Source organism: Natrix helvetica, assembly GCF_964273705.1.
Source record: "Natrix helvetica genome assembly, chromosome: Z".
Taxonomy (NCBI): Eukaryota; Metazoa; Chordata; class Lepidosauria; order Squamata; family Natricidae; genus Natrix; species Natrix helvetica.
In genome coordinates, this window is record NC_138554.1 from 20621986 (window position 1) to 20635811 (window position 13826).

The 13826-nt window shown below is 42.7% G+C and overlaps 1 protein-coding gene across 1 annotated transcript in view; it reads left to right on the forward strand.

Annotated features, from left to right (window-relative positions):
• LOC309381849 (integrin alpha-X-like) overlaps window positions 1–13826 on the forward strand; it is a 62557-nt gene that overhangs the window by 45017 nt on the left and 3714 nt on the right. The window contains exons 19-27 of the mRNA XM_081933136.1: window positions 1405–1478; window positions 2737–2878; window positions 4426–4536; window positions 6958–7040; window positions 7529–7612; window positions 8591–8663; window positions 10361–10468; window positions 12232–12309; window positions 13286–13408. Coding sequence (XP_081789262.1) covers window positions 1405–1478; window positions 2737–2878; window positions 4426–4536; window positions 6958–7040; window positions 7529–7612; window positions 8591–8663; window positions 10361–10468; window positions 12232–12309; window positions 13286–13408 — 876 coding nt within the window. The remainder of the gene's footprint in view (window positions 1–1404; window positions 1479–2736; window positions 2879–4425; window positions 4537–6957; window positions 7041–7528; window positions 7613–8590; window positions 8664–10360; window positions 10469–12231; window positions 12310–13285; window positions 13409–13826) is intronic.

Sequence of the window (13826 nt, forward strand, 5' to 3'; positions counted from 1 at the left end):
AGTCTCTCTTAGCACTTCCTTTATCTAGAACAGGTTTCCCCAACCTGTGGACCGTGACCCACTACTGGGCCATGAGCTAATTGCCATTGGGCCACGTGAGTGGCCAGCCAGTATGTGCATCGCCACATCCATACACAATTCCACTCATGTGAGCCTGTGTAGCCAAGTCCCACAGAGATTGCTAAACTGAGGAAACAAGAACTACAGATATCACCAAGGAGTTTTCAGTGGGGGTCTCGGATAAATACAGAATCTTGGAAACTATAGTAGGATGTCCTCAGTCTCATTTATAGAGTTCACTAATGCAGAAAGTTTTAAATGTTTCTATTAAATCTCTCTCCACCTGAGTTGAGTTAATGACTATAAGGTAATCTGTCAGCTGACATATTTTGCAGCTGGCATATTAGTTATGAAGGAATTTCACCAGTGTGAAAGGTTTTGATATGTTCTAATTGAAATTGAAGTCACTGGTTATGATTGTGTGATCGAATGGATTCTCCTTGTGTCCATAAAACCGCTTTCTCAATCTTGACAACTTTAAAATGGGTAGACATCAACTCCCAGAATTCCACAGCCAGCATCTTAAAGTTGTCAAGGGTGAAAAACACTGACATAGAGGATAGCTGTCATACAGATTTCATAATGAGAAAACTGGAAAGCCCATCCTCCTAAAGAAGTAAAACTAGACCATCCTGTGACCCATTGGGTCATCCTTTGAGCGAAAGGTAATGTGAACAAACATTCAATTTTAAGCTGACCAAATTTCCCCCCCCCCCACCCCAGACTGATAGTTACCCCATGATTATCTAAGAAGAGTAAACATCATCAATAGAAAAATAATTGTAATGTTAAACAAACTTCAATAAAGTCAATATTTACTTACCTAAACAGGAAGGTTACAAGTGGGCAAAAAACCCAGAGGGAGTGAAAACAACTTCTGACTTCCTGCTGGCTTCCCCAATTACCGGTACTTTTCTTGTAGGAAGCTGTTAGGAAATGTCAAAATTTGCAATCCTATAACCAGAGGGACGCTTCAACAGCCATACCTTTGCAATTCAAGCTGGTCTGAATATCATGGACATTTCAATTATGCAGAAGTAATGGATAATTAGGTTCTTTTAAGTTAGCAAGTTTACCCAATAGGGTTAGTAAGGTAACCAGTTCAACCATTGTGGCATTATAATGCAACTGAAGAGTATAAAACAGACAAACACATAAACATTTAGTATATGTAGATTCTTGAGGAACTCGTGAACTCATTATCCCTTGTAAGATATTTGATTCTACCCATCTGTACTTAATTTATGCCTTTGCCTGCTTCATGTGTGCCCTCCTTAAGAAAACAGCCTCTGTTCATTAGTCCATGTTACTCACCCCATCGCTGTTTATCTTGTATTTTAATAGGTTCCTTTCCAGAAGGACTGCGGTCAGGATGGAATTTGTGTGCCTGATCTTTCTGTATCTTTTAACTTCTCAGGGTGAGTAATGTATGGTGTCCATGCATATACATATACATATACATATACATATACATATACATATACATGTGCGCGCGCGTGTGCGTGCGCACACAAACACACACACACACACACACACACATACATACACACTGTATAAGCCACTACTCACTCATCACAAAATCTCCAGAACTGTAACTCCTACAAACTTGAAACTTGGTACGTATGGTTCTCTTGGCTTCTAGGTGCTCACTAAGAAAGGATTTTTCGAAATGACCATCAAATAATTAATATTTATTATACAGTGTTATATTAACACACACTGATGCTAAGGAATTAGACGTCCTACTCCCCCTCCCCATATGAAAAGAACTCTGTTCCAACTGCCAGTTGCCTTATATTAATATGTTCTGATGCCCTTTGTTAAACCAGGAGTGGGTATGGCCAGCGCAAGACTCAGCCAGTCTGTGGGCTGGGAGTTCAGACATTCTACTTCCCCTCCCCACCTGAAAAGAACTCTGTTCCAACTGCCAGTTGCCATATATTAACACGCTCTGATGCTAAGGAGTTACATATTCTACATTAATTTTCAAGCTTTAAGAGTCAATGTATCAAGCTCGAGCGTAACTATTCATTAATTTTCAAACTTTAAGTGTCAATTTATCAAACCCAACCACCAGGGGTGATATTTATTTACCTTCCCTACCGGTTTGCAAATGTGAGCATGAGCGCACTCTGACATCCGCACATGCCCTTTGCCTAAAAAAACGGGCCTAAATGGGATGCTGTAGAGCTGGGGCAAGTGGGCGGTGCCAACCACCATTTCCATTACCGGTTCGGATGAACCGGTCCAAACCGGCAGTACATCACCTCAGCCAATCATATAGTTTCGTAGTGAAGCATGGGTTTCCAGCAAGTCATATATAAAATACCAGAAACTGTGAAAGTTGTTTCTTCCACAATACCCTTTATATAATGGGTCTGAGATGCATCGCTTGGATTGTGTACTGTATCTGTTTCTGTCAGTCCTCTTGTGCTGGAGACGGGCAGTTTAGTGATTTGCAATAAAGGTTGGCCCACCAAATCCTCATTTTAACTGCTTTTGTGTGCTACTAACATAGCCATTGGATAGAAGGTGTTGCCTTCATCTCCTTGCAATTCATGTAATATTTTTAGTGACCATTTTTATTTTCTAGATGTAGAGAAGTGGAGACAAGGAGATAGGAAATCACCAGGGGTCCTTGGCATTGAGGAAATATTTCCCATTATTGTATTTCAGATCTAAAGGACTGAAGCTGAGCCCAAATTTCATACTGAACTTAACAGTGAAACTAGAAAATCTGGGAGAATTGGCATATGAGCCCGCCATTTCTTTTAATTACTCTTCAGTTTTATCTTTCCAGGGAGCTTCAGTTCTTCAAGTGAGTTTGATGAATTTTTGGGGGTGGAGGTTATAGTGGGGAGGAAAAGAATAGGGGGATTAAGGTGGAGATGCTGGATTTTTGTAGTTCAGAATTCAGGTGTCACCAGCAGAGTCACCTGGCAGGTAAGATCTTGCTGAGTTGGCAGATCTAGAAAAATATCAGCCATTGCACATTCAGCATAGAAGATCAGCTAGCAAGAAAAATATAAAACCAGTCAGTGGTGGGATTCAAATTTTTTTACTACTGGTTCTGTGGGTGTGGCTTGGTGAGTGTGGCATGACTTGGTGGGTGTGCGTGGCAGAGGAAGGATACTGTAAAATCCCCATCCCCTCCCAATCAGCTGAGACTCGGGAGGCAGAGAATAGATGGGGGCGTGGCCAATCCCAGGTGGTATTTACTGGATCTCCCAACTACTCAAAATTTTTGCTACCAGTTCTCCAGAACTGGTCAGAACCTGCTGAATACCACCTCTGCAACCACTGTATATAAAGAGGGAGCAAAAAGCCCACACTTACCAGTAATGATGATGTTACCTAGTTGGGTAATAAAATGTCTGCAAACAGCCAAGCTCAGAGACCACCTAGTACTCTACAATCTAGAAAAAGTCAAGCAACATCAAACCAGTTTAGAACTTACATAGATGGGAGACTATTAGGAAACCACAGAAATCTAGTTTAGATTGAGAAATCTGGAAGAAATTCCTCCCAGAAGATGACAAAGGCAAGCTCCTTGCACAAATGTCTGTAGTTGCTCCCTTGCAAAGTAATCTGAAGCTAACAGAAATCTAAGCAATCAATCTATACAGCTGTATATTAATTTCCCCTTAATTATCAGGGAAAAGGAAAGACCAACTGAAAGAAAATTACTTTGTCTGTCATCAGACAAATAACAGGGATTGGATTATCTAGATTTAACGAGTTGGGTAGAGGATAACAGAATAACAGAGTTGGAAGTGACCTTGGAGATCTTCTAGTCCAGCCCCCTGCTCAGGCAGGAAACCTTATACCATTTCAGACAAATGGTTGTCCAGTGTCTTCTTAAAAACCTCCAATGTTAGAGCATTCACAACTTCTGGAGGCAAGTTGTTCCACTGATTAATTGTTCTAACTGTCAGAGAATTTCTCCTTAGTTCTAGCTTGCTTCTCTCCTTGATTAGTTTCCACCCATTGCTTCTTATCCTATCCTCAGGTGCTTTGGAAAATAGCTTGACTCCCTGTTCTTTGTGGCAACCCCTGAGATATTGGAACACTGCTATCATGTTTCCCCTGGTCCTAGTTTCATTAAACTAGGCATACACAATTCCAACAACCGTTCTTCATATGTTTTAGTTTCATAGCTTGGAAATATTACCGTAGAAGCCTATGCTTGCATTCCCATTAAATGTATTTTGGCAAAGGTATAACTGAGAGCATGTATCTATTGACATTTGGGTGCCTGGACAGGCTTGCAAAAAGGCAAATAGTTCATGTATATCACTTTCCTTTATATTCCCTGGTCATGATCTGATTTAAATATATTTATATATATTCTCTTTCTGCTTCAAGTCGAACTGGCCTCTGTTCCCGGCTTGTCAGATGCATGCATTCCCAGGAAATGCCTCCGTACGCCATAGCTCCTGCCGCTTCAGGCCGCCCGCTCTCAAGGCGGGCACTCGGGTAAGACATGGGAAATGAAGTCAAGCACGGAAGGAAAGGACAGCTGTGAGAACCAAAGTGTGTGAAAGCCAAATGTGAAGAATAAAATGTTTCTGTGTGCAGGACGCAAATATAAGCGAGGCTAGCTATGTATCCCAGTTCTATATAATTACTGTGCAGAGAAGAGGGAGAGTTCAGCGTTCTCTTGTTTTTCAAAGAAAAGATTTCTACTCTGTACGTTTGTAAATGTAACCATGATGGGAATATGCAACTTTAAAAGCCAGCAGGAGAAAAGCGGAAAAGGAATCGAGAGACAGGGCACATATTACAATGTTCATTTATTTATTAAATGTACAGTATGTCACAGAAGCGAACACCCCCCCCCCTCGCATTTTGAAAATATTTAAGTGTATCTTTCCATGTGACTACACTAAAGAAATGACACTTGGCTACAATGTAAAGTAGGGAGTAGACAGCTTGTATAACAGTGTAAATGTTCTGTCCCCTCAAAATAACGCAACACACAGCCGTTAATGTCTAAACTGCTGGCAACAAAAGTGAGTACACCCCTAAGTGATAATGTCCAAATGGGGCCAAAAGTGTTAATATTTTGTGTGGCCACCATTATTTTCCAGCACTGCCTTAACCCTCCTGGGCATAGAGTTCACCTGAGTTTCACAGGTTGCCACTGGAGGCCTCTTCCACTCCTCCATGATGACGTCACGGGGCTGGTGGATGTTAGAGACCTTGCGCTCTATATGCTACCCATCTCACTGTCCAAAGTTACATATACGTTTAATAAATAAATAAATAAAATACGCAAACAAATAAATAAATAAGCAAGTTCTATTCCTCGTTCCTCTCAGTGATTGTGGAAACAGAATTAATTCTATAACCAAAAGAGAAACTGGCAAATACATAACATTTTTACAAATTAGGCTCTTGCAAACCACAATGATCAACGTAGGATTGTGAGGTTTTGGAGTCAATGGGAACCGGCATCCAAAATATAGGTAGTCCTCATAACAGTTCATTTAGTGACTGTTCGAAGTTACAACAGCACTGAAAAAAGTGACTTATGACCATTTGTTACACTTATGACCGTTGCAGCACGTCCCTGGTCACATGATCAAAATTCAGACACTTGGCGACTGACTCCTATTTATGACAGCTGCAGTGTCCTGGGATAATGTGATCCCCTTTTGTTACTTTCTGAAAAGCAAAGTCAATGAACTGCTTTGGTCAAAGAAAAGAATATCAGTACTTTTGTTTCTATTTGGAAACCACTTCTGGACTTTGTGCTTGAGGTGGGGAAAAAAATGAAAGTTTGATTTTTGGTTTTACTGATTAAATATATTTGTTGTTACGGAAATAGCTAGCTTATACTATTATGGAAAAGTAAAAAAGATGAGGTTTGATGTTACTGTCTTATTCCACTGCACCGAAGGGAGTCAGAAGTCAACACTTTTTTTTACTTTTTTTCCCTTCTCTTCTACACTTCTCCCTTTCCCTCCCATTTTCCCCTACTGTTTGCTTTTGTATTTTTGAATTTTATATTTCAAGCTAATGAAAAACTGCAAACTTGGACAAGCAAAGTCAATGGAGAAAAGAGACTCATTTAACAGCAATATTACCATACTAACTTAATAGCTGGTGTGATTTACTTAACAACTGTGCCAAGAAAGGTCATAAAAAGGGGCAAAACTCAGTTAATGAATGTCTCAGTTAGCAACAGGAATTTGGGGCTCAATTGTGGTCATAAGTCGAGAACTACCATATTTTTGGGAGCATAAGACGCACCTTTGTCCCTCAAAAAAGAGACTGAAAATCTGGGTGTGTCTTATACGTTGAATACAGCATTTTCTGCCTCCCGAAATCCCATCCCCTTCACCAAAATGGCTGTGCAGAGTTTGTAGGCGGCTTTTAGAGAGCTCTTGGGGGCTGGGGAGGGCAAAAATGAGCAAAAAACAGCCTGTTTTTTGCTCAATTTTGCCCCCCTCAGCCCGCAGGAGTACTCTATAAGCTTCCTAATGCCCTTTTTTTGACAAAAAACCAGGCCCCTTTTTGCGAAAAATGGGCTGTTTTTTGTTTATTCCCCCCCTCCCCCAGGAATACTTTACAAGCCTCCTAAGGGCTATTCATACCTTTTTTGGGGGGGGGGAAATAGGGCTGTTTTAGCAAAAAACGGGCCATTTTGGGAGGTTTGCAGAGTGCAAACCCTTTTTTTTTTAATTTGCCTCTTCAAAACCTTGGTGCGCCTTATACTCTGGTGCATCTTACACTCCGAAAAATACGGTACCTGTATTTGGGATGCTGCAGTTGAGTAGTGGGGAGGGAAGAAGCTGTTTTAGCTGAAGGAAGGGTTGACAAAAAGAAAATGGGGTTGAACAGGAAAACTGGTGTTCTTATAGGCTGTGCTATCTCTGATCTTCTTTCTTGAAGGCCTTCCTTTGGGTTTCCTTCCGCTCCTCCAAAGGGGATACCTGGCCGGAAAAGTTCGTTTACTTCACCATCCGTGCCCACAGGTAAGGAACCCGAGAGAGTATCTGCCCCAGGGGTGGGCTGGTACGGGTTTGCCCGTGTTCGGGAGAACCCCTAGCTAATGTTTGAAGAACCTCCAAATCCCACCCGTGGCTGGCCCCTCCCCTCCCCCCCCTCCCTGGAGTCTCCACATGGCCCGTTTTGGATGTGAGGTAAGTGGATGGCCCACACGGAGGCTCAAGGAGGGGGAAAACAGGCCACCTGGAAGTTCTGGAAGGTCGGGAGGTCGGGGGAGGCAGATTTCACCCTCCAGAGGCTTGAGGAAAGCCTCTGGAACCCAGGGAAGGTGAAAACGTCCCCACTTCCCGCCATGGTGCAAGAGGCTGACTAGGCCACGCCCACTATGGCCATACCCACCCAGCAACCGGGCAGAGAACCCGTTGCTGAAATTTTTGAAGCCCACCCCTGGTCTTTCCCCCTCTGCAAGTTTCTGACCTTCTTCTCCTGTGTTCTCCTTTTTGGTCTTTTCCAGTTTGAATGAGAGCCACATTCAGGAGAACAATGAGGCTACCGGACGGCTACCTGTTTTGCATCCCGTCAACATCATTGTGAAAGAGTAATTCTGTCTCCTTTTTCTATTCTATCAGGGGTTCCTTCCCTGATAGCCCACCTCCCAGGAATAACCCTGGTTTCTGGTGAAAATGTTGAAGAAGGAGCTGGGATGCTAGTTCATTCTCAGCCACAGAAGCTCCCTGGTTGACGTTGGCCTAGTTCCACCTTCCAAACCCAAGAACCAGGGTAGTGCGAGGGTGAAGGTTCATTCTCCGAGCTTGTGGGTTGTTTTCAGAACGTCTCATTACCAGGCTAGGTAACATCTTCAGCGGAGTTTAGGGGATGTCAGTGTCCGTGTTCTTCTGTTGATAAGGGCTTCAGGTGTGTCAAGTGAGGGTCTTGTGATGGGTCAGCTGTGAGTCATTGGTGAGTCTTGTGATGCGTCTTGAGATAAGGAGGTTACATCAGGGTCATTGGGAAGTGAACTATTGGTGGGAGGGGAGTTTGCGTGGGTTGGTTGAGGGTTGGTGCTGTCCCTGGTTGGCTGTGTGGTTGATTTGGGTTCTGAGGGATTCGTAGGCTTTGTAGGTTGATGTGTCTATTGAAGGAATTGCTTGTGGGGTGCCAGGCTTCAATGAACTCACTAGCGTGGTGGGTGGTAGTGTGGCCAATGATTTTTGTGTTGCTCCAATTGAACTGGTGCTGTTTGATGTTGGTGTGGGTGGAGATTAAGGGTTTGGGATCATGGCGATTGACCGCCAGCTGGTGTCCGTGGATCCTGGTTTTTAAATGACGTGATGTTTGTCCCACGGAGAATGAACCTTCAACCTCATCCTACACCTGAGCTACAGATATTCGCCACTATTGCAAACCAGAGTGGTCCTGGATTATCAGCAGGGACTTCATATTATAACAACCTACTGTGGCTTGGGCCCAGTCGTTCTCTCTCAGCTCAGCCTACTTCACAGGGTTGTTGTTGAGGAAAGAAGTGAGACTCTACATCTTTCCTGATCCCAATGGAGGCTTCTCCTTTCTTTTCTAGGCTTCAATCCACTGCATATCTCAATTTCTCTACTCAGGACCCAGTGAAAAAAGTACTTACACATAGCTATGAGGTAATGGATTTGTCTTTTTTCCCCTGTTTGTTAACAATTAATTAAATCTGTAAGCTTCTTGTCCAAATTGATTCCATCCATCTGCTCTGGCCTTCTCAAGCAGGCCTGCTGAGAGCCCATCCTGCTCATGAAGTCTGAGGGACTTGGATGAAACCAGAGGCCTTTCTTTGTGGTGGACCCCATATTATGGGATAGGCTTCGAACAAACTGTGTCCTCACATTCCAGAAGAGTGTTAAAACTTCTTGTTTTGGTGCATTTATCTCCATTTGATTGTGGGCATTCATCTGCATAGGTCGAGGTAGCCTTTGACTTATGACCAGTTGTTTAGTGACCACTGAAGTTACGACCAACTTCAAAGAGGAGAACTTAAGGTCCGGATCCTAAGTTCTGCCGGTCGGCCATCTCCCAACCCATGGTCATGTGACCTCACTTCAGGCATTTGCTGACACACCATTATTTATAGCGGTTTGCCGCATCCTGTAGTCACATGACCATGTTTTATGCTGGTTTTGCCGAAAACTGGCACTTTCTTCTCGTTTTCGGTAAATCCACTCCAAAGCAAACCAACGGGTTTGCTTAACAACCCCAGCATTCCCTTGGCCGTGACGTTTGCTTTATAACCGCTATATTTGCTTAATGACTGTCACAAAAAAGGTCATAAAATCGGGTCAGTCATGCGACCAACTGTTTTATGAACCATTAGGAATTATGCCATTAATAGGCAGTCTCCATTACGGTTGCAACTCAAGTACTACCTGCATTTATTTGTATATAGTTTTGTGATCTTATTTTTCCACTGTGTTTCTGTTTTATTGTTCACCACTCAGAGCAATGTGACTAGAGTGGCTCACAAATGCAGTTTAAAAAGTGAATAAATAAACCTGCATGTACTCCTGTAGTCAACCCATCAATATTCCAGTTATCTATCTTTCTTTGCATACTTACCTACAATAATTCCTTCTTTGGCAGGGGTGTCAAACTCGATTTCATTGAGGGCTGCATCAGGGTTGTGTTTGACTTTGGGAAGCCAGGGTGGGCATGCCCAGCATGATTTCACTCGTAGTGGGGGCATCTGTGGTGGACCGAGCACTCTGCCAGCAAAAACGGGCTCCCGAGCTCCGTTTTTGGCTGGGATGGCCTGCAATCCTCTACTGGCAAAAACGGAGCGGGGGGGGGGGCACACACGGGGCCCTTGCAAGCTCCCTTTTTGGCTGGGATGGTCTCCTGCAACCCTCTGCTAGCAAAAATGGAACTCTGGAGGCCCTCACGAGCTCCATTTTTGCTGGAAGAGGCACCGTGGGCCGGTCCTTTGCTGTTTCCAGGGCAGCCCTGTAGGCCAGATCTAAACACCCCGCGGGGCGGATCCAGCCCCCCAGGCCTTGAATTTGACACCCCTGCTCTATGCGGTCTTTATGAGAGGTCTTTTTTTTTTGGGTGGACAGAAGATTTCTCTCTCTGTGGAAAAAAAAAGTAATAATTAAAGTAAAACCTTGAATAGCTACATGAAGCAATCCCTCAAGCATATTGAAATCTATCAGGAATAATGGCGCAATGTGGTGACTTTACAATTTTTGGTTACACATGGTATGGTCCCAGGTCTTTTTGATCTCTTGACACGTTCATTCTGCCAACATCTTCGTCTCTACCTGATTCCATTTCTTCCAAATTTACTCAATTTCTTTTTATGTTCTGGCAGGTGAGGAATTTGGACTCAAACGCCACTGCAGTCAATGTAACGTTTGAGCTTCCTTTGAGGACAAAACATGGGTTCTTTTGGAATATAACACCATCCTACAGTGAGGAGGTAAGAAGAACTACCAACGCTAGTTGATTAGAGTGCCTGCAAGAGAGAGCATTTGAATAATACTTGTTTGGAGGAAGACTGTAAACTTGGAGGAAAGATTTAGTATTGGAAATATATAGATAGTCCTCCGCAGCCATTTGTTTAGTAACTGTTTAAAATCAAAGCGGCTCTGAAAAAAGTGACTTACAACCAGTGGTGGGTGTTATATTCCTTTCCTCCCCTCTTCAGTGGGATTCAAATAATTTAACAACCTGTTCTCTGCCCTTATGACTGGCTGGGTGGGCGTGGCTATGGTGGGCATGGCCAGGAGTGTGACAGGCAGCACTCGGTCTTCTGCAACCCCTGGGAGGAAAAAACAGGCCACGGGAGCTGGAACCCCCCACCCCCTGTGCTCCATTTTGGGCCTAGTAGTCCTCCCTGCAGCCTCCTGGGGCCAAAAAGGGTGTGTGTGGGGGTCTCCTGGAAGGGGCGGAGCAGGAAGGGGTGGGGCCAGCCAGCAATTTAACAACCAGTTCGGCCAAACTGGCCTGAATTGCCTGAATCCCACCACAGCTTACAACCAATGCTCACATTTATAACAGGTGCAGGCTCCTCAGAGTCATGGGATCAAAATTGGCAATTGATAGGTACTTAGGGTGTTTGCAGCACCCTGGGTCATGTGATCACTGTTTTCAATCTTCTCAGGTGGCTTCTGACAAGCAGAGTGAATAGGGGAAGCCAGATTTCCTTAATGACTATGAGATTCACTTACCTTCTGTGGCAGAAAATATTGTAAAATTAGGTGTGACTCATTTAAAAACAACCTGGCTTCGCAGTAGAAATTCTAGTTCCAGCTGTGGTTGAAAGTTGAGCCCTACCTGTATTATATATACCTCTAGCAAATTTATTCCATGAATGTCTGTTTTTGTGTGATTGAAACAACACTTGAATGAGAATGGAGTCATCCAGTTTGGGGAAGCCCCACGCTTGCAGAAATACTTTGAAAGGGCTTTTCAAGAGTAGGAAGTTCAGTTGGGACAGAACAGCCGGTTGGTTGTGTTGGAGGGACATAAGACAGGCCGGGTCAAAATCATAAACATTGGTAACTGCACTCTTCTAATACAGGTAGTTCTCAACTTACAACCATAACTAAACCCAAAATCTCCATTGCTAAGTGAAACATTTGTTTTGTCCCATTTTACAACCTATTGCTGCAGTTGTGAAGTTGGTAATACGGTTGTTAAATGAAGCTGGCTTCCCCATTGACTTTGCTTGTCAGAAGTCATAAATATGAGTCAGTCGCCAAGCGCCTAATTTTGATCATGTGACCCTGGTGATGCTGCAACGGTCATAAGTGTGAAAACCAGTCATAAGTAACCTTTTTCAGTGCCGTTGTAGCTTCTAACGGTCAGTAAACAAATGGTTGTAAATTAAGGACTACCTGTATCCAGAAAGAATAGGGATGAATTTTATAAGCTAAGGCTATTGTCAAAAGGATAATGGGCTAATATATAGATTTTTGGAAATAAACCATAGCACATATTTATTAGCAAATTCAATTTAGGCAGAGTAAGAGTCATTTGAACTTACTTTTCCTAGCATGCAAGAAAGAAGGACTAATCATTGAACTATTTATTGTTTTTCCAGATAAGATTGACCTTGAAATGGCCATTAACTTGTTCACATGAATGTTTTGTGATACTCCTGTTTCTTTCATAGCATCGCTTGGTACATTTCTTGTAAGTTCCACTTGTGCAAAATGACTTTTCTTTTTTTTCACCTAGAAAAATCACTTATCCTGCACACCATTGTTTACCCTCAGAACAGGAATCAGCAAGAAAAATGTCACAAAACGCATCTCGGTAAGAATTTAGTATAGAAAGTCCTTGACTTATGACCACAACTGAAAGCAGAATTTCCACTGCAAAACAAGATGGTTTTTAAGCAAGTCAAGTCCAATTCTGTGACCCTTTTCGCCATGGTTGTTAAGTGCATACAGGTAGTCATTGACTGTAAACCATCTGGAAAGGTTGCAAAAATGACCTCAGGACATTGCAACTGTTATAAATACATGTTGGTTTGCCAGGCATCTGAATTTCAATCATATGTCTGTAGGGATTTGTGCCTGTCATAAATGTGAGGACAGTGCAGTTTTAATTTTGAACAGTCACTAAATGAATGGTTGTAAGTAAAGGACTACCTGTATGCACCTTCATTTAGGTTGGTATTTTTTTTTATGAGAAGAAATGCCTCAATGGAAGCCGATGCACATTTTTGTCTCAGATGCAAGCAGCAATACAAATTCTTATGAATGAAGGTGAATATACGTGTCCCAGGATAATATTGCAGGATCCAATCAGGATCGGTCACTGGACCTGTGTGTTAGTTTTCCAAGCTCGGATTGGAGGCCATCCTCAGGGAACCTCTCTCTTTCAGAATGTGTGCTATGGCTATTCTATCTGTAGTATTTATGTGATGCTTGGTTGTGGGTACGCAATGAACAAAAACATACAACAATTTTACAGCTACTAAGATTGTTGGCTGAGCAGGTACAAAAATAGTCAGGGAAATGATTGAAGCCTAGGATACAGGTCCCTTGTCAGTCAACAGGAGTGATTTACCAACAGCTTATCAGATACTTAGGAGCCGAAGCCACACACAAGCATGCACTACATAAATACTATGCATAGAATAGTCCAAAACCCACATTTTGATAGAGGAAAGTTCCCTAAGGAAGGCCTCCAGCATAAGTCTGAAAACTTGGGAGACTAAACTTTTACTTCTGGTGACGGATTGAACGTGCAATACCAATTCTCTTCTCTTCCCTTCTTTTGACAGAGAGGCTGTCTGGGGGCTGTTGCTTGCCCCAAAGTTTACTGCTTTATCAACAGTCTTGCTAAGGGAAAATCGATCAGGTTCAATTTTTCTGGAGATTTTTACAGAGAAGATAAATCTTCCAAAGTAAGTGGTACCTCTGTCTGATAATAGGGTTATTACATTGTTCTGTTTGGAAGGTATATTTATATTAAATACCTTGGACAAAGAAAGCATTTTAAAGAATTTTCTATTCATGAATAATTCCTATAAGGGAAACGCTTACAACAGCCATCACACCCACTTTTGATGTTTGATTTGGGATTCATATGTGGAAAATAAGAAAAAGGAACTCTCTTTTTAAAGTCCTGATTGGTGAGCTAAGCAAAAGGGAAGGAGGAGAAAAATATAAAAATACAAAATTGTAAGGGTGGATGGGACCACGGAGGTCTTCTAGTCCAACCTGGTTATTAGATCGATTATTAGGAAATAATGGAGGGGTGGGGAGGCTTCCAGGGAAAGATTGCCTAAGCCAGTCGCTCTGCATATGCTCTGGAGTGCCCTC